A 20,606-nucleotide genomic window follows, 5' to 3' on the forward strand; every position below is an offset into this window, starting at 1 on the left:
CTTTGTAATCCTATGTATTTTATGTATTTAAAAAATATTATTCTGAGGAGGAACTGATAGGTTTCATCAGATTGCCAAAGAGGTTCACAAGACAAAAAAATTAAGAAACCCTCAGCAGATGTGTTCCTGACAGATGGAGTAATTAAAGTATTAGCTATCCTCAACATAAAATAATGTGTTTACTGATGGGTGTCCGAATTCCTTACAATTGTTCTCTTAGTGATGTGGCCTAGTAGAAGATGATACAACATCCATCTGCACCCCCCCCCAACATCCACTGTGCATTTAGTCCCTAGAATAATGCTGTTTGCACGTGTCCCTTTGGAAAACAATGTTTGATGGACCTCAAAAGACATTCACAAGTGAATAGAAAGCTAATGGCGGAAAGATTATGAGAATATCAGAGCAGATTTTAAGAAGAGGAACAAACCAGCCTCACTTTTCAAAAAGAATACATTTCCCTAATATACTTCTTCATTTATTCAAAAATATTTTTTGGAAGATGCTCAACATCACTAATCTTCAGGGAAATGCAAATCAAAACCACAATAAGTTAGCACCTCACACCTGGTAGAAAGGCCATTCTCAAAAAGACAAGAAACAACAGGTGTTGGCAAGGATGTGGGGAAAAGGGAACCCTCATGCACTGTTGATGGGAATGTAAATTGGTGCAGCTACTATGGAAAACAGTACAGCAGTTCCTGACAAATTAAAAATAGAACACAAGTCAAAATATAATGATGCATACGTAAAATTTATATAATGTTATAAACCAATGTGACCTCAATAAAAAAAAATTAAAAATAGAACTACCATGTGATCCAGCAATCCCATTTCTGGGTATTTGTCCAATGAAAATGAAAACACAGAGGCCACCCCATGGCTGAGTGGAGGCTTGGGCGGCCCACAGTTTCGCTGGTTCAGATCCTGGGTGCGGACATGGCACCGATCATCAGGCCATGCTGAGGCGGCATCCCACACAGCAGAGCCAGAAGGACCTGCAACTAGAGCATAAAACTATGTACTGGGGGGCTTTGGGGAGAAGAAAATAAAAAGAAGACTGGCAACAGATGGTAGCTCAGGTGCCAATCTTTAAAAAGAAAAAAAAAAAGAGCAGCACCACATCTTTCCCTTTAAAAAAAAAAAAGAAAATGAAAACACTAACTTGAAGAGCTATTTGCACCCCATGTTCACTGCAGCATTATTTACGATAGCCAAGACACAGAAACACCCTAAGTGTCCATCGATGGATGAATGGATAAAGAAAGTGTGGTGTATATATATATATACACAATGGAATATTATTCAGCCATAAATAGGAATGAAATCTTGCCATTTGCAACAACATGGATGGACCTTGAGGGCGTTATGCTAAGTGAAATAGGTCAGACAGAGAAAGACAAATATAGTATGATTTCACTTACATGTAGAGTCTAAACACACACCCACACACACACACACAAGCTCGTAGATACAGAGAACAGATTGGTGGTTACCAGAGGCAGGGGAACTGGGGGTGAGCAAAATGGGTGACAGTGCTGAAAAGGTACAAACTTCCAGTTACTAAATAAGTCCTGGAGATGTAATGCACAGTATTGTGACTATAGTTAACAATACTGTATTGCATATTTGAAAGCTGCTAAGAGAGTAAATCTTAGTTCTCATCACACAAAAAAAATTCTGTAACTATGTATGGCAATGGACGTTAACGAGACTTATTGTGCTGATTGTTTCCCAACAGATACAAATATTGAATCGTCATGTTGTACACCTGAAACTAATGTAATGTTATATGTCAATCATACCTCAATAAAAAAATTATTTTTTTGGAATCTGGTATGGTGCTGGGTGCTGTATTACTTGGACGATAACCACCATTAGACACCTTTCTGGGAATGTAAGATTTCCTTTTCTGCAAGTCCCATGACTCCCGTAGTTTTCAAATAAAACTTCTCTCTAATGTTGAAAGACATTTACGTGACTACAAGAGCCTTCTCTGAGAGATGCCCCCGCCTTCCCTCATCACCACAAAAAGTCCACTGAGTTGGGTCTCAGCAGTCTCTCTATGAACCAAAATCCCCGGTAATGGCTGACTGGCCAAGGGTAGAGACCTGACCCAAGCTGAGCCAATCAGATTCTCTCTCCTGGGAATCTGGAATGGGGACGCAGAGTTACTCCTAGTGCTGTGACCTGTGCGCATGGTTTGGTGATGTGCACGCTGAGGCTGGCAGATGAACCCAGGATAGGACGTGGGTGTGCAGAGAGGGGCAGAGATACTTCAGGCACACCTTCCCCCCAGGACCTCTGAATCCACTTTATAAAAACCCGCCCTGGGCTGGGCCTGGTCCTGGTCCAAGGGGGACCCCAACTGCTAAGTTTCGAGTATGGCCCCACAGGGCAGCTCATGATCATCCCAGGCCCTCTCTTCCCAAGTTTATCCTCAGTGTCCCATCAGTCCCTTCTGCAAAAAAGCATGAAACAGCCACCCAACCAGAGTACCTCGGGTCTGCCAATGCTTCTGCGGACACGCGCTCCAACCCCTTCCGACTGCTCCCGGCTGAGCACTGAGAGGGTAACCTTCTTGGAGGACGCCATGTTGAAGGCTAAAAAGAAAGTGCTCTGCTGCTGAGCTGCAGAGGATGGAGGGCAAAAGGAGGGACAACAAAGAGAGAACTCTTAAAGGAGGGCCCATCTAAGGACTACAAGATAAAGGATATTAAATTCAGACCTGCCCAAAATATTAACAGCCACAACTTATTGATTGCTTACTGCGTTTGGTGATATAAAACAATAATGATGATGGTGAATGTATATGGGTACTTTCTAGATTCCCAGGCCTAGTGATTATTTACAATTGCTCTCTCAAGTGATCCTGCAGCCATCTTTTCCAAGGTCTAGTAACAGCTCTGTTGGGCACTTACTAAGAACCTCTAATGAGCACTTTATCTGTTTTACCTCATTGAAATCCCTCAGCCTTCCCCCAACCCCACGCTGCCCCATGAGGTAGGTGCTACCGGTGAGGCTGACAGCAGAGATTTATGTGGCGACACTGGGAACATGGACAAAAACCAAGAGGTCTGCGACTCTCACCAGAACATGCTGAAGATCCTGGCATTAAAAGGGATCTTTGATGGTCAACCAATTCTAAGACCCATTTATCCCTGAAGTTGTGGGCCAATTTTAGTGGCAAGAAATCTTTGAGCTTTCTCATGAAGTCTTCGAGAGCACAGGGAATTCATGGAGCAGGCGCCCTTGACAATGCACCCCATTATTTCAGGACAATCTATACCCCGGGTTTATTACTGCAAAGGGTTTCCTCCTCGTGAGCCTAAGTTTTATTCAATGGGATGTCATGGAACAAGTATAACCAATCCCTTTCCCACTTCAGATGCTTGCAGACAGTACCCCCAGTCCCCAAAGCTTTTCTTCAAGCTAAATATAATCCGTTCCTTCATAGATTCCTCCTCAAACCAAGAGAAATGCTTTAGCAAGAAGCATAGACTCTGGAGCCTGACAGCCTGGGTTTGCATCCCAGTCTCACCACATATCAGCTGTGTGACCTGAGGCCAATCACTAAGCCTCTCAGTTTTTCCACCTGTAATACAGGGGTAATCAGACTGCCTACCTCAAAGGGGCGTATTCAGTGCTCTAAGAATGTCAGCCGCCTTATTCAGAGCACTCTACTTGCCAGTGCCCTCCAGTCATCAAGGCCCATCCTAAAATGTGCCCTCCCAGGAGCAGGCAATCAATCAATACCTACTAGGTGCTGGACTGTGGGGCACAGATATGAGCTTGATTCTCAGAGGCATACAGAACTGTCATCACCTACAGACAAGCAACTAGAATGGATATTACCCCATGTGGACTATTTCTGGGTCCTTCCAGACTCCTACAATTAAATTCTATGCACGTGAACAACTGATGAGGTACTTACCAGGTCGCAGCGCTTTGCAGAAGGAAAAGCCGTTTACCACTTTCACTAACTTTCAGAGTACTATTTAAGCATCTCTTGTCATCTCCCTAGGAGACTCCCCTAGGAGTCTAAAGGGGGTTGGGGAAGGCGAGGTGCTGCTTACTGATAGCCAGCACCCCCCAGCCCACCCCCGCGGGCGCCCGGTACTCACACGGAGGGGGCAGGGTGGCCTGTGACAAGCGCGGGACGGCAGCTGGAGCCCGTGCGGCGGTGGGGGACGCAGGGAGGGTGGCTGGGGAGGGCGCCGGTCCAGCAGCCTCACCGTGACTCAGCGCTTCGCGGCCGCGGCCACAGGGAGGCAGGAGGCGGGAAGCGATCGGCCTCGGGGCCGTGGGCGGGGGCGACACGCCTTTATTTACACGCCGCCGTGCGGATCCTCTCGCTCCGCCCTCCGCCTCTCCAGCCTGCTCTGCTGCCCTTTGGCCCCTACGCCCCTCCCGCCCGGGAGAGATGGGAGGGATGTGCACCCGGGCAGGCTTTTGTGGGGCGCCGTGGGCCCTGGGAGATGTGTGTAGGCCCGGCGGGTGCTCTGATCGGAGCGAAGGTCTCAACTCGCCCTCGTAAGAAACCTGCCTTTAACCAGAACCTCCTTGTCACGCATCCCGTGGAGCTTGGCTGCATAGGTTCGAATCCTCCCTCCATCACTTGTTAGCTGCGTGACCTTGGACGGGTGGCGCCGCCCCTCTGCCTGTGGTTCCAACACTGTAAAATGGGGACGGTGACAATATAGAGGGCCCCAACTTAACGATGATTCGACTCCTTGTTTTTCAACTTTAGGATGGTGGGAAAGCAATACACACTCAGTAGAAACCATACTTGGAACTTTGATCTTTTCCTGGGCTAGCAATATGTGGTACCATACTCTCTGGTGATGCTGGACAGTGGCAGTGAGCTGCAGCTCCCGGTCAGCCCCAGGATCACGAGGGTAAACAACCGCTATACTTACAACCACTTTGTCACCCTCAGTACAGTATTCGATCAATAACGTGAGATAGTGAACACTTTATTATAAAACAGCTTTATGTTAGATGATTTCGCCCAACTGTAGACTAATGTAAGTATTCTGAGCACGTTTATGGGAGGCTAGGCTAGGCTATGATGTTCTATGGGTTGGGTGTCCTAAGTGCGTTTTTGACTTGGGATATTCAACTTTTCATGGGTTTATCAGGCCAAAACCCCCATCAACATAAATCGAGGAAGATCTGTAGTACCAACCTCTAGGATTGTATTGAGAATTAAAGAACTAAACAATTGTTTGTTACATAAGTTGCCTGCAGTTTGCCACTTAGAATGGGGTGGGGGGAGTGAGGGAGCCAAGACATTTTTGTTCCTGCCTAGAGAAAAGGCGCACTCTAGTGGGGAGAAAATTCGTGAAGTGCTTGGATGTTGGAATGCAGTGGACAGGCCGTTGGAGCGTTTTCCCAGGGACCTGTGGAGTCGCAGAAGCCAGTGAGAGCATCTAGTTCATTGCCAGGATCTTTAACCAGGAGGTGCAGGCATGGCTATGGGCTTCTGTCCTCTAAACCCAGAAAGCTCACTGCGTGGTTTTGAGAAAGGACGGAAAGTGACACCTCTAAAACAGGGGTTGGCAAACTTTGTCTGTAAAGGGCCAGCTAGTAAATATTTTTGACTTTGCGGCCACATGTGTCCTCTGTGGCGACTGCTCCATTTGGCCTTTGTAGCAAAAAAACAGCCATAGACAACATGTAAATCAGTGGGCATGGCTGTGTTTCAATAAAACTTTAATTATGGATACTGACATTTGAAATCATTTAATTTTCACTTGTCATGAAATAGTCTTTTGATTTTTTAATTTCAACTACTGAAAAATCTAAAAACCTCACAAGCTGTAAAAACTGGATAGTGGGTCAAACTTGGCTGCAGGCCAATTTACAGACCCCCTGCTCTAAAAGAACAGGTTAGGGGCCGCCCCATGGCCGAGTGGTTAGGTTCCCGTGCTCCACTTGAGCGGCCCAGGGTTTCACCAGTTGGGATCCTGGGCGCGGACCTAGCACCGCTCATCAAGCCATGCTGAGGTGGCATCTCACATGCCACAACCAGAGGGACTTACAACTAGAATATACAGCTATGTACTAGGGAGCTTTAGGAGAGAAGAAGAAGGAAAAAAAAGAAGATTGGCAACAGATGTTAGCTCAGGTGCCAATCTTTAAAAGAACAGATTAGTCAAGGAACAAGGACTTTCCCCTGGATTCCTTATGTGTCAGTGGGGCTCACTTCCCCCCTCGTCACCTTACTTAGATGATTCAAGGCTAAATGAGACAATACACATGAACATTAAAAGTGGCATGAAATAAATATTGTTGCTTATCATCACCATACTTACTTCTGCAACTGTCTCCAAATAAAAAGAAGCATGGTCTCTCTGCCTGGCACTTTCCAGTCCTAAGTAAATGGTTCTACGTTCCATACCAAAAATTTCAACATTTAGCCAATTGCCTGAGCCTGGAACTCAGGCTATCCCCATCCCTCTTCCACCGTGAAATCCTGCGGATTCTGCTAATATCTGTTAAATATATCCAATCCTTCCCTTTTTGACTGCCACCCTCCATCTTCTCTGACAGCCACCCCACTCTTCCTGCCTTCAGGCTTACTACTGGTCAAGCCATTTTCCAAGTTGCAGGGAAATGGAATAACTGCCCAACACTTTCACTGTCCTCAAGAAAGTTCTGTGATGTCTTCAACTCGGCCTCACCCTCAACACGCTGACACTTGCTCAAGGACAAATACAAACACACACACGCAGGCACCGCCTCTTTCCACCCTGCTGAACTTCTTTTAGACTGTGGAACGTGTGTTCTTCCTCTTGTTGGCTTGCTATGACTCTGTCTGGAAGTTTATTTCTCTCTCCTTGATCTGGCTTATCCCCATTCATCTTTCAGCTTTCAGATTCCATGTCATTCCTCTGGGAAACCTTCCCTGTCTGTCCCCTCAAGTGTGGCTGAGAAGTTTGACATGGCACTCATCATAACTACACATTGTTCACCAATCATTGTTTGCCATCCTTTGGAAGATTCTATTTTCCTAAGATGACTCCAACAGTATCTGCCATCACACATGTGTTCTTCTACAATGCAACCTTGACACTCCCCTCATCACAAGTGGAGTTTACTTCTGTTCCTCTTGAGTGTAGGCAGGGCTTGTGGCTGCTTTGACCAATGCAATACAGTGGAAGTGACACTATGCCAATTCTGGGAGTGGCTCTGAAATGGCCTGGCGGCTTCTGCTTCCTGCCTCTTAGATGCCAGCTGTGGCGTAAAAAGAGTGATGACTCTAAGACCACCATTCTGGGAGATGCCCACGCCACATGAAGGAGAGGTAGAAATGCCGTGTGAGGAAAGAGACAGAGGCCAAGAACACTGAGACACCAGACATGTAGACAAAGAAGCCGCCGTGGAAGCGGATCCTCCAGGCCCAGCTGCCCCAGCTGACGCCACCTGGATAAGACATGAACGCCCCACTGCGTCCTTCCCAACTTCTGGACCCACAGAATTGTGAGCAAATAGAAGTGGTTGTTTTAAGCCATTCAGTTTTCAGGTGGTTTGTTTTGTGATAATAGATAACTGGAAAATATGCTTTTATGTGAGAGGAAAGACAAGGTGGATTTTCAAAGTTGTCTGGGCTAAAGAAAACCTCTCACAAATATTTACCCTTTCAGAAAGCAGATATATCTGTTTAAATGTTATTACCAAGGCAACCAGCCATCCAGCAAAATAAACAATTATTAAACTAGACTTAAGAGATTGAATGTTGCATCCAACTGGCCATAGCAGTAAGCTCTGGAGTACAGGTGTCCTCATAGGCTCCTCTGTTACAAGTAGCATTTACAAGGACAGCTTCCTAACAAAAGAAAACAGGAGAGAATGGCTTCGCTGTACAATTTCACCCACTTCTGTACTGGATTTGGGATACTCTTGGGGATGCTTTCAGCTTATCACCTTTTCAAAGCTTCCTCTGGGACTCAGCATCCCCTCCAGCTCCGAAACTGTAACGAGAGTGAGAATTTCCCTTCCTTCTTGTCTTTGATAAGCCAGTCACGGGTAGAAGTTAAGTCCAAGGGCGTGCATTGTCAGCGCAGGCAGGGAATTCTACTTGCAGGCCTCTGTGGAAAGAAAGAGTAGGCCTGGAAAGCCAGAAGACTTAAAATGAGGAAAAACAAAGGTGAGAGAGGGGTGAATTTTTACAAATGGAGTATGGGACATGTACTGTTTCATTATAACAGGGCCCACTTTTGAGATGAGAAATGTGACCCTGTACATGGGGCTTTGAACACATTTCACAATGTCATTTGCCACCCAGATGGAGATGTCGACCAGGCAGCTGGATATGTGAGCATGTAGATACACCATCAATGGCCCTTGGAATCCAGGGAAACAAAGAAAACTCCATGCTGATATGACAATGAAGAAAGCCTTCCCCAAAAGATTCCAAAGAACACCATTCTTGTCTGTAAAGACACCCCCATTATCAACAGATTTTAGTTGACCTTTTTTTCCTTTTTTCCTCAAAAATTTTATTTTCTTCTTCTGCATGACTTATCAACCTTCTGCTTAAGGATATATTTGATAGAAGTACATGGACCTCTTATACATTTCATCATTTATAATTTTTTTCTCTCCTGAAAGCAGTCATCTCAAAAATTCTTTCTTTCAGATTGGTAAGGTTTTGGTAATTTGCCTCCCAGAGCACTGTAGCTTCTGTTCGTTAAAATGACAAATATCTCTGGAATATTCCATTTTAGGGATTCAGACTCACTTGGAGTGAAATCAGTTGGCTCTAAGTCAGGGACTGATTATTTTGTAAACATTAGTTTATGAAGGCCATTAATGTGCTGATGACTGAGGACATCCAAATATATTCAGAAAAGATGGGCGTGCGTGACTTGCATTTCCACCCTCATGCGAGCAGTCTGCACATAGTCGGTCTGTTCCGTCGACCAGGGTTCTGACCCAGAAGCTACATGTGGTCAACCGTTGCATGAAACTCAGAAATGTGTTCCTCTCTGACTTTCCCATGGGTTTTTGGCAGCATGTCAGAAAAGAACAGCTTATGACCCTCTCTTTTGAGCCTCAGAACTTTCTTAGAATTCACCACAAGCAAAAAGCTCTTGGCCCTGAAAGACCGATCCATCTTTGAACCAGGGAAATGGGGAAATTTAGGTGAATGATTCCCCTGATACATACCTCAGTTACCCTGATAACCTTTCTCGGTTTTTAGTTTTTATAAGGTTGTGTCTTCTGGCAAATGAAGGCTGCTTTCAAGATCACAGTATTGGAGTTAAAATAAAAGGCTAACTTGAATTAAGCTCTACTTAATGTTATGTATACTGAGGTGTTTACAAATGAATTGTACTGATGTTTGCAACTTCCTCTGAATGCACCAAAAAATAATAATATTGGCAGTGGTAGTAATAATACCAATAAGGTGGATTGATGGATAGAGAGATGGATAAGTGGATAGATATATGACAAAGTAAATATAGTAAAATGGAATTGTAGATTCTAGATGGTGGTATATGGGCGCTCACTGTAAAGTTCTTTTAACTTTTCTGTATTTTGAAAGTTTTCATGATAAAATTTTGTGAAAAATAATTTTGAATCAAAGAGGGAATCGTGGCTGGAAGAGTTCCCTAAAGATATCCCCTTTGCCTACTTTCTTCACTTTCAACTCTGGCACCTCGTACACAGTACCATTCAGTGAATGTCTGTTGCCTTGAGCTGTAGAACTGAATTCCAAGCGACTAGGTCACTTCCACAGCTGGCAGGATTCTTCTAGAGCGTGAGTTGGCAAATTTTTTCTGTGAAGGCCAGATAGTAAATATTTGAGACTTTGCGGGCATACAGTCTCTGTGGCAACTACTCACCTCTGCTGTTATAAAACTAAAGGAGCCACACACAATACCTAACGAATGGTCATGGCCGTGTTCCAATACACTTTCCTTACAAAAGCAGGTGCCAACCCCATCTACACCCCAAATCCTTACTTCCACTGAAAAATGGGAGTAAAATTGATAAAATGCCAACATCTATGCAAAAATTTCATAGGTGTCTGGAACGCTGGTAACAAAACACAACAACAAACCTTTTGGTGTCCACCTCCACCCCCAACTCACCCATCTCTTTTCATAAGGAGCAAGGCTATTCCACGATTGGATCTGAGGTTTAAAATGCAAGCATCCTTAGGAGAGGTGACGCATTAATCTTCAATTCCAATAAATGTAAACTATTCACATCAGGTCCCAACCTTCAAGCAGATTATTTTAACACCGGAAGGAGTGAGCACAGGAGGTGACGGAGTAACACCCAAACGAAGACACACCCATGGGAAAAGCTCAAGCTGCAGAGAGTAGCTGTTGAAACCCTTGTGGGCTTGCTCTTTAGTGAGGAAAGACAGATACTAATGGTAATAAATAAGTAAATTATATAGTAGGTTGTAAGGTGATATGTGCTATGGAAAAAAGAAAATGTAGAGTAGGAGATTGGGAGTGCTGGGTGAAGTGAGGCTTGTAGTATTAAACAGGGTGGTCCAGGTAGGGCTTAGGAAGACACCATTTGAAGCAGAGCCTGGAGGTGAGGAAATGAGCCAGAGAGATATCTGGGACAGTTTGCCAAGCAGAGGAAACCACCAATGCAAAGGCCCTTGGGCAGATGGTGCTCAGAATATTGTAGGAGTAGCAAGGAGGCCAGTTTTACGAGAGGCAAGATGAAGGAGAAGAATCATAGGGTGATGTTAAAGACAATGCTAGGGGACCAGAAAAGAGGGGACCATTGGAGAGTTCAGACTGGAGGAGTGGTGAGATTTGACTTACATTTCAGACTCACTCTGGCTACTCAGTGGAGAATAGACTGCAGGGGGCAAGAGTCAGTCAGGGAGAGCAGTCAGGAAGCGAGAGCAATATCCAGGTGAGGGATGGTAGCACAGAGACCAGTAGGTAGCGGTAGAGGTGGTGAAAAGTGGCCAAATTGGGGTATATTTTGAAGATAGAGCTAACCATATTTTGCAAAGGATTGGATGTTGGGTGTGAAGGGAGGGTAAAACTCAAGGATGATTCCGCCTTCTTTGGCCTGGAAGGATAGAGTTGCTATTAGCTGAGAAGGGGAAGGCTGTAGGAGAAGCTAGTTTGAGGGGTTAGTCGAGAGGTCAGCTTTGACATGTTAAGTTCGACATGTCTATTAGATATTCCAAATATAGATGGACAAGTTGACGGTCGAATGCAAGTCTGGAATTCAAGGGAGAGGAACTGAAATTTGGAATCATAGCATATAGATGGTGTTTAAAGCCATGAGTCAAATGAATTTTTTTAAGTGAGAGAAAAAGTGAGGTCAGCGAGAAATCAGAAGGTCTCTCTCTCTCTCCCTCCCTCTCTTGCTCTCTTTCTCTCTCTCACACACACTCAAAATAAATCCTGTCATGTTCTTTCTTATTCTAAAAATCTAAGCTCTACTACTCCCAAGTGAACAAGCTTGTTTATGCCATGAAGTCAAATTATCCCATGCTGCATCCTTACAGAAGCTTGTTACCTGCTAAAGGCGTGCATGAACAAGCTTTAGAGAAAATTCCTAGGGTCTCACTGGGTAGAGGTGACAACACAGCCTATAATTCGAGCAAATTAAATCATGTAATCAAAATAGCAGTTTGCCATAACATGTCAGAATTAAACTAAAGACATGGAAAATACAGAGCCAAAGAAAGGTTTGGGAGAAGTGGCAGAGGAAGTGAACGAATAGAATAAGTAAATAAATCTGTGGCATTTTGACTTAGAGGAAACCACTCCTCCCAGCTGCCCTTGAGCATTTCAAGCCCCAAGAAGGGATGGGAATCCCGCGAGATCGGGCCCAGGTGTCTCCAGGTTTCCGCCACTTCCTCCTTCCCCTCCCCTAAATTTACTTTTTATTCTAGAATTGATCTTCTGCTATGCTACCATACATAAACAGTGGAGTTAATACAAATCGCCATGTGGAAAAGGAAGTTAATTAGCAGAGTGTAAAATGAATTCATTTGTCCAGGTTGCTGTGCCACTGTTACTCTGCTCCACTCTCACCTTCTCAAATGACTGCCTGCTTTATTCCTAGAGGGTGGAGAGCTGTTTGGAGCCCATCAGTGACTTACTTGCTATCAGGGTGTAATCTCGCCACTTTTGAATTCTTCTGAAGGACTCTTTGCCCTTCCCAAAATTCCAGTTTCAAACAGAAATATAAGAAATATCTCTGCCAGTTATTTTTCACACACTCTACTGTAATTCAACCTTCATTTGTGATTCTTCCTCCACCAGACGTAAGCCCCCTGAAGACGGGGGCTGCCTCTGCTCTGTTTACTGCTGTGTCTCCAGCCCCCAACAGCATGCTTACAGCACGTGGCATGTTCTGAACAAGACTTGAACGAATGAGTAGAAATGATGCTAATCCTGTGTCCACTGAAAAGAATACCTCTTTGAAAGTCAGTAGCTATACTCTCCTCTGCCAACCCAAGATTTCACCACACCCTAGATGGTTACAAATAATTAACGTAGCCAACAATTTATAACTTAATACAGTGTGTCAATGCATGCTAAAAGGATGATTCATTTTCTCGGCTGTCAATAAGAGAGCCTAAAATAAGTCATTAGGTTTATTAGCTATGACCAGCCAGCATGCACCCGAGAAAATGGTGGAAGCAGTAAAACCAAAAGTTGTGATGTTGTATCAATGATGTCAAGTGACAATCACACCTTTTCCTTGCAATCTTGGTGCATGGTACATTAGCAAAAACGATCTCTTTTCCGTTTCTGGATCTCTTGATAAATTAAGTTGCGGAAATGTGCTCCTTTTCGGTCACATTAACTGTCCTTCTCTCTCATATATTCTCTGACCTCCCTTTGTCCAGCGTCGAGCTGAAGTTTTCGTTGCTGATTCTCTGCGCACTGTGGCATTACCTCACGGTTTCCTGGCTCGTGGGAGAGAAGTCAGCGTCAGAAGTGGGGTTTTGCGGAGATATTTTCTGGTCCTTTCCAGCACAGAGCTCTATAAACAAAGGCAGGGTTATCACATGTACCCGACAGCTGCCTGGGAAAAGCAGGAGCTGTAGTTATCAAAGTTGGAACCTTTCTGAAATATGCTTTGTCTCCGTTTTTGTTGCGTTCAATCAGATCAACAAGTGTTGGCTAAGTGTTGAGCGTGGTTTCCTGTGGGATTGTGTAAGGCCTTGCAGGACAATAAACGTTTCGGGGGCACTGAGTAATGTAGCCATTTCTGACCCAGCAGCCGGGAAAATGTGAGACGATTTGCTACTGCTGAAAGGAGGACCGTGGGGCTGTGTTCCTGCAAGGGCAGATTAACTTCACCTCAGCGGACCCGGCGATGGAACAAGACAAAATGGTGCGTTTAAACAGCAGGTGGCTACACAATGTCATATCCTACAGGAAAATAGTTTCAGATCCGGGTGTGGTAGAGCCTGAAGTTCACAAAATTTGGAAAGCCCCCTTTAATGAAAATACTAAAAATTTACGCATATGAAATTGCTGGGGCTCCTCCAGGGACTTTGGATGGGACCAGGTAATTTGGGGGACTGCTATAGTTTCACTGTAAATTCCTCCCCCAGCTCAAAATCTCCTTCAGGGAAGCTGTCAGTTTGTGTGTACATCAGCATCAGGTCTATGTAGCTTTGCATCGTTTCCTCTGCTGATTTTCTCCATACTATTCTTTAGGCGTTGACTTTCTGTGACTTTTCATATTGGCTTCATAACTGTTTCCAAAAAGACAAAGAAATGTTAGTCATACCTGCTTTTATTTATCTGTGGTTTTTTAACGTTATTTTAGCTACAAATATTTGTTCTTAGGTTCCCAAAGTCTCCCTCAATCAGGAGCTTGGGGCTATTTCAGATGGATGCAGAAAGATGGGAAGGAGTTGAACCAGACAGCTACAGCCACATCCATATAATTTTGAAACTTTCTATGGACCATGATGATTTCATTGGATTTAAAAAGTAGTACAACAGTAATGTGGTCTAGGTCAGTGCTTTTCAAACTCTCCTGTGCTCAGGGAGCGCCTGGGGATCTGGCTAAAATGGAGATTCTGATGTGCTTGGTCTGGGGTGGGGCCTGAGACTCTGCATTTCCAATAAGCTCCCAGGGGATGTGGATGCTGCTCATCCATGGACCACACTTTGAGTAACATCCACATATTGATTTGTAAGAAACCTGCTGGCACAAATACACAGTCAATAGGGCTGGTTCAGCCTGATTTTAAGGTAACCAGTCCCAGGACTGAAAGCTTGTGACAGACCTACAGAGCAGGTGCTTGTTGACTGGAGAATACGTGGGGAGCCCTCCCCTTATCTCCTATCCCCAGGAGCTGGAGGAAGAGAGATGAGGACTGAAATTTTATCATTGAGGGTCATTTTGTTGTCTTCAGTTTTTAAACTTTGCTACGGTCTTTTTAAAAACTTTACCTACAGAGTGATGAGGGGAAGGAATACAGGGTTTGGGAACATTTTCTAGAGTGCTAGGCATTGTACCACCATTTTCTCTTGACTCCTCATAACCCTTTGAGGGGGTTATTGTTTCACTCCCTTTACAGATGGGGAAGCTGAGGTTAGCAGGGTTAAGCAACACACCAGGTTGCACAGAGACAGAGCAGGGATCTGGACCTACCAGCTTGGTGCTTTCGCTCACACCAACGTGTATCACCTAAGCAGTGTTATGTGTTAAACTAATTCAGCATAAGGTGTTAAGACGTGGATTTACCACTTTTTGATTTTTTCCTAAGGAGGGTGCCCAGAGGAGTGCCCCTGGCAAAGGAGAGAGAGCAGAAGGAAAGACATTGCTGAAAAGAAGGAAGGGCTTAGAAAAGCTCTGTCAGGCACTGAACATGAATTTCACACCTAAAGCAAATTTTAGCTCCAACAGGAATGACATTGGAATTCTCACATTCTTTGTGCAAAATAGCCTTCCCAAAATGTCTGGTTTTCCTAAATTTATTTTGGAGCATTAAGGTATGGTGTTTCAAAATGCCGAGAATTTGGGTGTCAATGTTAAAGGATTTCTGTCCATGTCATGCCAAGATCAGTTGTAACTTTCTCTCTCCTGCATAACATCAAGTGAAGCAGGAATTTGTCACATCGCATTCTTCAGAGCCCGTGTTTATCTTTGGCTAGCATCTTAAGAGATATTTTTGAACCACTTTACCCGATTCTGAGTTCAGCTTTTTGTTCCTGTTTAACTTACCAACATATTTTGTTCAGTTATTTAGCAGGAAAGTAAACAGGCCTGGCCTTGGACAAATATTTGAAGATGGAGTTTGTCACAGGGTCCTCTATTTTCCCTCGTCTAAGCCTCTACCCCCGTCCGCACTTGGCGCATCTCCCTGTTCCTTCTCACCTTACCCCTCCACTGCCCTCCCACAACATGTATTATTATGATATTTTGACACCTATCAAAATCTTAGTTAAATGATATGTAAAGTAAGAGAAGATAACTAAATCAAGTAAAGGCGTACATCTCTCACTTCTAAAAAATAAAGCTTTAAAGGCACCATGATGAGCCAGTCAACTTTTTGGTTGAGGGAACTATCCAGTGGCCCCATTTGACTATATATATATATCTTTCTCCCTTCTTTTCCTGCCTCCTGCTCCTCCTTCTGCACCACTTAGAATTTATTCCAACTTTTGAGGTTGTATGTTCTTGCCTATTTTAAAATGTGGGCTAGAGTTTTGCGATTTAACACTGCCTTGGAGGTTCCTGCTGAAAGGTTATTTAGGTGACATTTTTCTGCTATTTCCAATAAAAGGTCCCTTGCCTGCGTCTGGTAAGACTCAAATTTATGCCTAGATTTCCCAGACAGCATGACTTAGCAAGGCTATAGCATGTTAAGCTGAACACATAGATCTCTTTTAGTCTGTTTAGTGCCACGATGGTGTAGACAGTGCCCCACTGGCTCCCTGGGCTGTGTCTCTTGGGTCATAGCTTTGTGGTTCTGGCTAAGTCACTTACGCTGCTGAGGCTCAGTATTGCATCTGTAAAATGACTTCTAAGATTCCTATCAGCCTTGATATCCTACGGCTGCCTTCCTATATTTAGGCTAGAGCCTTCTCTGAGGAGGTGGATTACACAGCTGGCATGTCCCTCTCTAACATTAGCATCGTAGTCAGGAGTTAAGAGGAGTTAGGCTGCCTGGATTCAAATCCCGGCTCCACACACTAGCAGTGTGGCCTGGGCAATTGACTTACCTATGGCAGCTTCATCAGTTATAAGCAAGGAATGGTGTAGCATCCTACCCTATAGGGTAACTTTGTTACAACTTACCCCATAGGATTGGGTTGTTATGGCCTACCCCATAGGGTACTGTGTACCCAATAGGGTATGGTGTCACAACCTATGCCATAGTGTGGGGGTATCATGACCTACCCAATAGGGTGTTTGTGACCAGTAAACAAGTGTATATTTCTAAGGTGCTTTAAATAGCCCCTGGCACATGGTGAGCCCTCCTTCAGTGTTAGCTAGAATTATTATTACTACGATCACTCATAGCCTTCAAGGTCCAGTTTTAATGCCCTCTCTTCCATAATATTTTTCTTGATTATCTTAAGGAAGAAAACAACTTTTCCTTCCTCAGGCCTTTCATAGCAAAGAGAATGGACTCCACTCTAGCACCTCAGTTGTTTCTTTCCACCTTTTCCTTTTTCAATCAGGATTCACTGCCCACAGTGTGTCCAGTATTTTCACATAAGGTTTCTCATTTAAGTCTTATAAAGTGGAGGAGCTGTTACCCATCACATTTTACAGATCAGAAAACTGAAGTTCAGAGCAGGGAAGGGGCTTGGTCAAGGTGACACAGCTCACAAATGACAGTCCTGTAAGCTCCTCCAAGCCTTCTGAGTCTACCACCCCACAGCAACGTTGCATGCTAATTAGTTATGAAACCTCTCTCTCAAACCCAGTCGTTGTCACTCAGGGCAGTGGAGAGCTGATTTCTATTTCTGGAACCAGTCACTCGTTGTCAGGCACACTTAGGCTCAAAATCAAGTGTGCTACGTAGACCTGCACAGTTGAACTCCTTACTCTTGTGATATCATTTCCTTATTATCGCTGAATAACCATAGCGATTCCAAGTCGTGTTAGTTCAGCATGCACCTTTTATGTATGTTATAGGTTACGCAGTAGTTGCCAGCTTCCTTATAGAAAATACTGTATTGATTTCTGCCAGGTTTCTTTTTTTTTCTTTGCCTCCTCTGCACTTTAATCTCTTGCTAGTTTCCTGCCCTTATGGAAATAGGCAGCCTGGGATATTTGGTAAGCAAATTGATGTGTCTATTCTATGTAGGTGGTAATATGAGAGTCCAGCCAAGTCCCACCAGCTCCTCTATGGAAATAGATTTCTGGTGAATACTGGCTAGCTTTAGGATCTCATTTATTTTGAAAGATTTTTTTCTTTTTTCCCTTCCCTTAAAATAAGGGTAGGCAGAGCTGAGTTTGTTAGTTGCTGGACGGGCATTTGAATCAACAGTGGTACCTGAGCCCTGTTGACTTATGGTCCTAATACATGGCAGGAGACATTACATTTTTAAAAATTAGTCATCACCAATTATCACCTCTTATACCAAGAGAGACCATAGAAATGGCTTCAATTTAGAATCTAGGCTATCTAGGGGAGGAGAGAAGTACAAGAAAGGGACTGAAGCAAATAGAATGAGAAAGGCAGGTCCAAACTTGAGCAGGAATCAGGTATTGTCTTAAAAGAAACCAATCTGCGGATGACAAAAGTGTGAGTCATCAAAATGGGGTTCTTCAAGCTTGTGAGGAAGCAGGAAGCTTGGGAGTCTAGTGCAGAGAGTGGAGCTTTGAAGGACTTCAAAGAAGTGTGGCTCCAGGTGCTTGTTATGTGAGAAAACAGATTACAGACTCATGTGCACAGTATATGAACTCATTTTTGTGAAAATAAACACGTGCACACATATATTTGAAAAAATCTAGAGGTATGTTCACCAAAATGTTAACAGTTTTTTTCTTTTACTTCTCCATAGTTCTTGGTTTTGTAGAATAAACATACCATATATATATTTTTGTTGTTGTTGTTGTTGAGTAAGATTGGCCCTGAGCTAACGTCTGTTGCCAATTTTCCTCTTTTTGCTTGAGGAAGACTGTCGCTGAGCTAATATCTGTGCCAATCTTCCTTTATTTTGTATGTGGGATGCTGCCACAGCATGGCTTGATGAGCAGTGTGTAGGTCTGTGCCCGGGATCCAAACACGTGAACCCCAGGCCGCTGAAGCAGAGGGTGTGAACTTAATCACTATGCCACCAGGCCTGCCCCCATATATTATTTTTAAAATGAAAGCAAAAAAATTCACAAAGGGCAAGATTTTAGAATGAACAATTTTGTTGGAATTTGACTATTATATTGCATCAGATACAGCAACGTGTATAAACCCTTGAAGATTTATTAGAAAATGTGCTCAAGGACTTGGTACCTTCCTTCCTAGTCAATGTTCTTCTTCCCTTCGACATACAGAAGCAACTTTGTGGATTTCACTTGTCAATGATTTCTGTGACTCACCATATGAATTTCTAGATAAAATTCCCTCCAAAACCATCTTTCATGTGATAAATGTGAAAGTCTATAAACAGAAAAGTGTGTGTATCATCATGCAGTACTGGGAAAGGCTGCGTACTACCTTGGACATTGGGATTTGCATTTTCAAGACAGTGTTCTTAATGTTACAAATGGATTCAGCATCTGAAAAGAATTTGAAAAGTAAACTTTCTATTCCACTAACCAGATCTATGTAACTAGCACTCTGCTAGTTTGAGGTGTAACGTTTTAGCTGTGGATATAAGACACATTTGGCAAGAGTGTCCATAGTTTTCTCTTTCTGCTTTGTTAGTAAGTTTTTTAAGTGTAAAAGGCACAAGTGCCCTACAACTCTGCCTAGTGTGGTGTGGCTCCCCAAAGGGGACTGTGACACACAAGAAGTAGACCCCCCACGGTTTCAACCAGTCTTCAAGCAAATTCTCTTCCAGCCTTAGACTTTGGGTGTGGAAAATAATTTTACCTAAACAAGCATGTGTGTAGAGGTTATGATGGAGGCACAGGTGAAAGGTAGGCATACCTGCCTTCCGAGGTCCTGCTGGGTTTGCTACACCCTGATCTCTGCCCTGTCTCTGCATCCGGGGCAAAGAAAGCAGGGACCATAGCGAATAGCACCCACTGTACTCAAAAGAAACCTGTTCTACTTTCACAAAAGAATTATACTTTTTTCCTAGATAAAACAATATTCAAAGCAAAAAGTGACCGGGACTTTATTATATTTAGTAGGTAAGATTTCTGCTACTTCTGCCTATAAATCAAACACTGCCCTTGGAGAACATTTGAAGGATTAATAAATAGTCACCTGATCTGTGTAAATAAAAAATAAAAGCTGATTTTCTTGATTCCCGTTTCTAGAGTGGTGTGGTCTATGTCAGGAGGGAAGCTGGCTGGGCCTGACCGGCTTATTCAATTCCAGGCTGTTTCTCAGTCTCCCTTTCTTCCACTCCCCTGCCATCATGGGCCCATCACACTCCTGGGCCAGTGAGAAGTACCCCTTAGTGATTGGACAGGTTCACTTGGCATCCGCCTCCATCCAGACAGAGCAATGCCTGTGTGGGTGCTTCCTGATAGAGAGTGATAAATAGGATGTAAATATCTTCTTTTTAGTGCTTGACTCTGGCATAGCCAGAGGGAAGATGAGCGATGGTGCCTCAGAGCAGTAACTTTTTGCTTAGAGCTTGAGAGTTAAAGTTAAGGACCCACAAGCACACTTTGGCTCGATCAAATGCAAGGTAAGTAAAGTTAATTACTCTCAGGTTATCAATAAATAAAGAAAGATGGTAATTATTGGGCATCTGACTGCTAATAACCATGTTATTTCACAAAGCAAAGAAGAACAGAAGAAAGTGTAACTTCTTGTGGCCTACTGCTTAACATTACTTCTTTTCATTCTCAGACCTGATATCAGACTGAGAGTTGAAGCAACAGTCTTAGTAGAACCAGAAAATCAGTGCATTTATTTTCCAGAAATACCCTAAGTTTTAATGTTTTACGTGGGCTTGAAAGGAAAAGCAGAAGTGTCTTTAGCTTACAAAAATCCATTTTCTTCATTTCTCTTAAATCTTTTCTGATAGCATTTTTTTAATGTTTTGCTCTCAGAAACATTGAAAATTTTACCCATGTCCTTTATGTTAAAGATCTGATCATAACCAGGGGCTGTGGGTGTCGTTTACAATGATATCAGAGTCTTACGGTGGTTTAATTTGCCCAAACAACCTGCCACATTCGTGGAGAGAAATTTCAGTTGATCAATTACTTCATGCATGGTGAGCTGTCTGGAGCTCAATTTTTAAAAGATTGATTATATCCAACTCAATTCAACAAATGCCTATAGGATGCTTAAGGAATAAGGAGACTTTTGATAAGGTTGTCTAGAGGGTAGCGCAAAGATGGTGAATTTATGATCCAGGGTGGGAGATGTAAAAAGTCAACATATTTATAAAGGTCAAAGTCAAAGCAGTAGAAAAAAGTGCAGGTATGTGTGTGTTTAAGAGTCTACCTAATTATGTTTTCCTCTATAACCCTAAATCTAATTTTTAGACTTTATATTATCC

At 43.5% G+C, this 20,606-nt stretch overlaps 2 protein-coding genes across 10 annotated transcripts in view; one reads left to right on the forward strand and one right to left on the reverse strand.

Moving 5' to 3' along the window:
- The window catches only part of PIR (pirin), a 91,275-nt gene extending 86,907 nt beyond the window's left edge, over positions 1–4,368 (reverse strand). The window contains exons 1-2 of one of the 6 annotated variants that reach the window (XM_070501913.1): positions 4,125–4,368; positions 2,500–2,630 (exon numbers count right to left, since the gene is read on the reverse strand). In XM_070501913.1, coding sequence (XP_070358014.1) covers positions 2,500–2,595 — 96 coding nt within the window. In that variant the 5' untranslated portion in view covers positions 2,596–2,630; positions 4,125–4,368. Of the gene's footprint in view, positions 1–2,499; positions 2,631–3,934 lie in introns of all 6 variants that reach the window. The other 5 variants (XM_070501910.1, XM_070501914.1, XM_070501911.1 and 2 more) reach the window with 5 other exon arrangements.
- Positions 4,369–7,348: 2,980 nt separating this feature from the next.
- BMX (BMX non-receptor tyrosine kinase) overlaps positions 7,349–20,606 on the forward strand; it is a 56,817-nt gene continuing 43,559 nt past the window's right edge. For 2 of the 4 annotated variants that reach the window (XM_070502492.1, XM_014857657.3), the window contains exons 1-2: positions 7,349–7,485; positions 13,231–13,344. In XM_070502492.1, coding sequence (XP_070358593.1) covers positions 13,327–13,344 — 18 coding nt within the window. In that variant the 5' untranslated portion in view covers positions 7,349–7,485; positions 13,231–13,326. Of the gene's footprint in view, positions 7,486–13,227; positions 13,345–19,666; positions 19,785–20,606 lie in introns of those variants that run through there. The other 2 variants (XM_014857655.3, XM_070502493.1) reach the window with 2 other exon arrangements.

The sequence above is a fragment of the Equus asinus genome, chromosome X, assembly GCF_041296235.1.
Source record: "Equus asinus isolate D_3611 breed Donkey chromosome X, EquAss-T2T_v2, whole genome shotgun sequence".
Taxonomy (NCBI): Eukaryota; Metazoa; Chordata; class Mammalia; order Perissodactyla; family Equidae; genus Equus; species Equus asinus.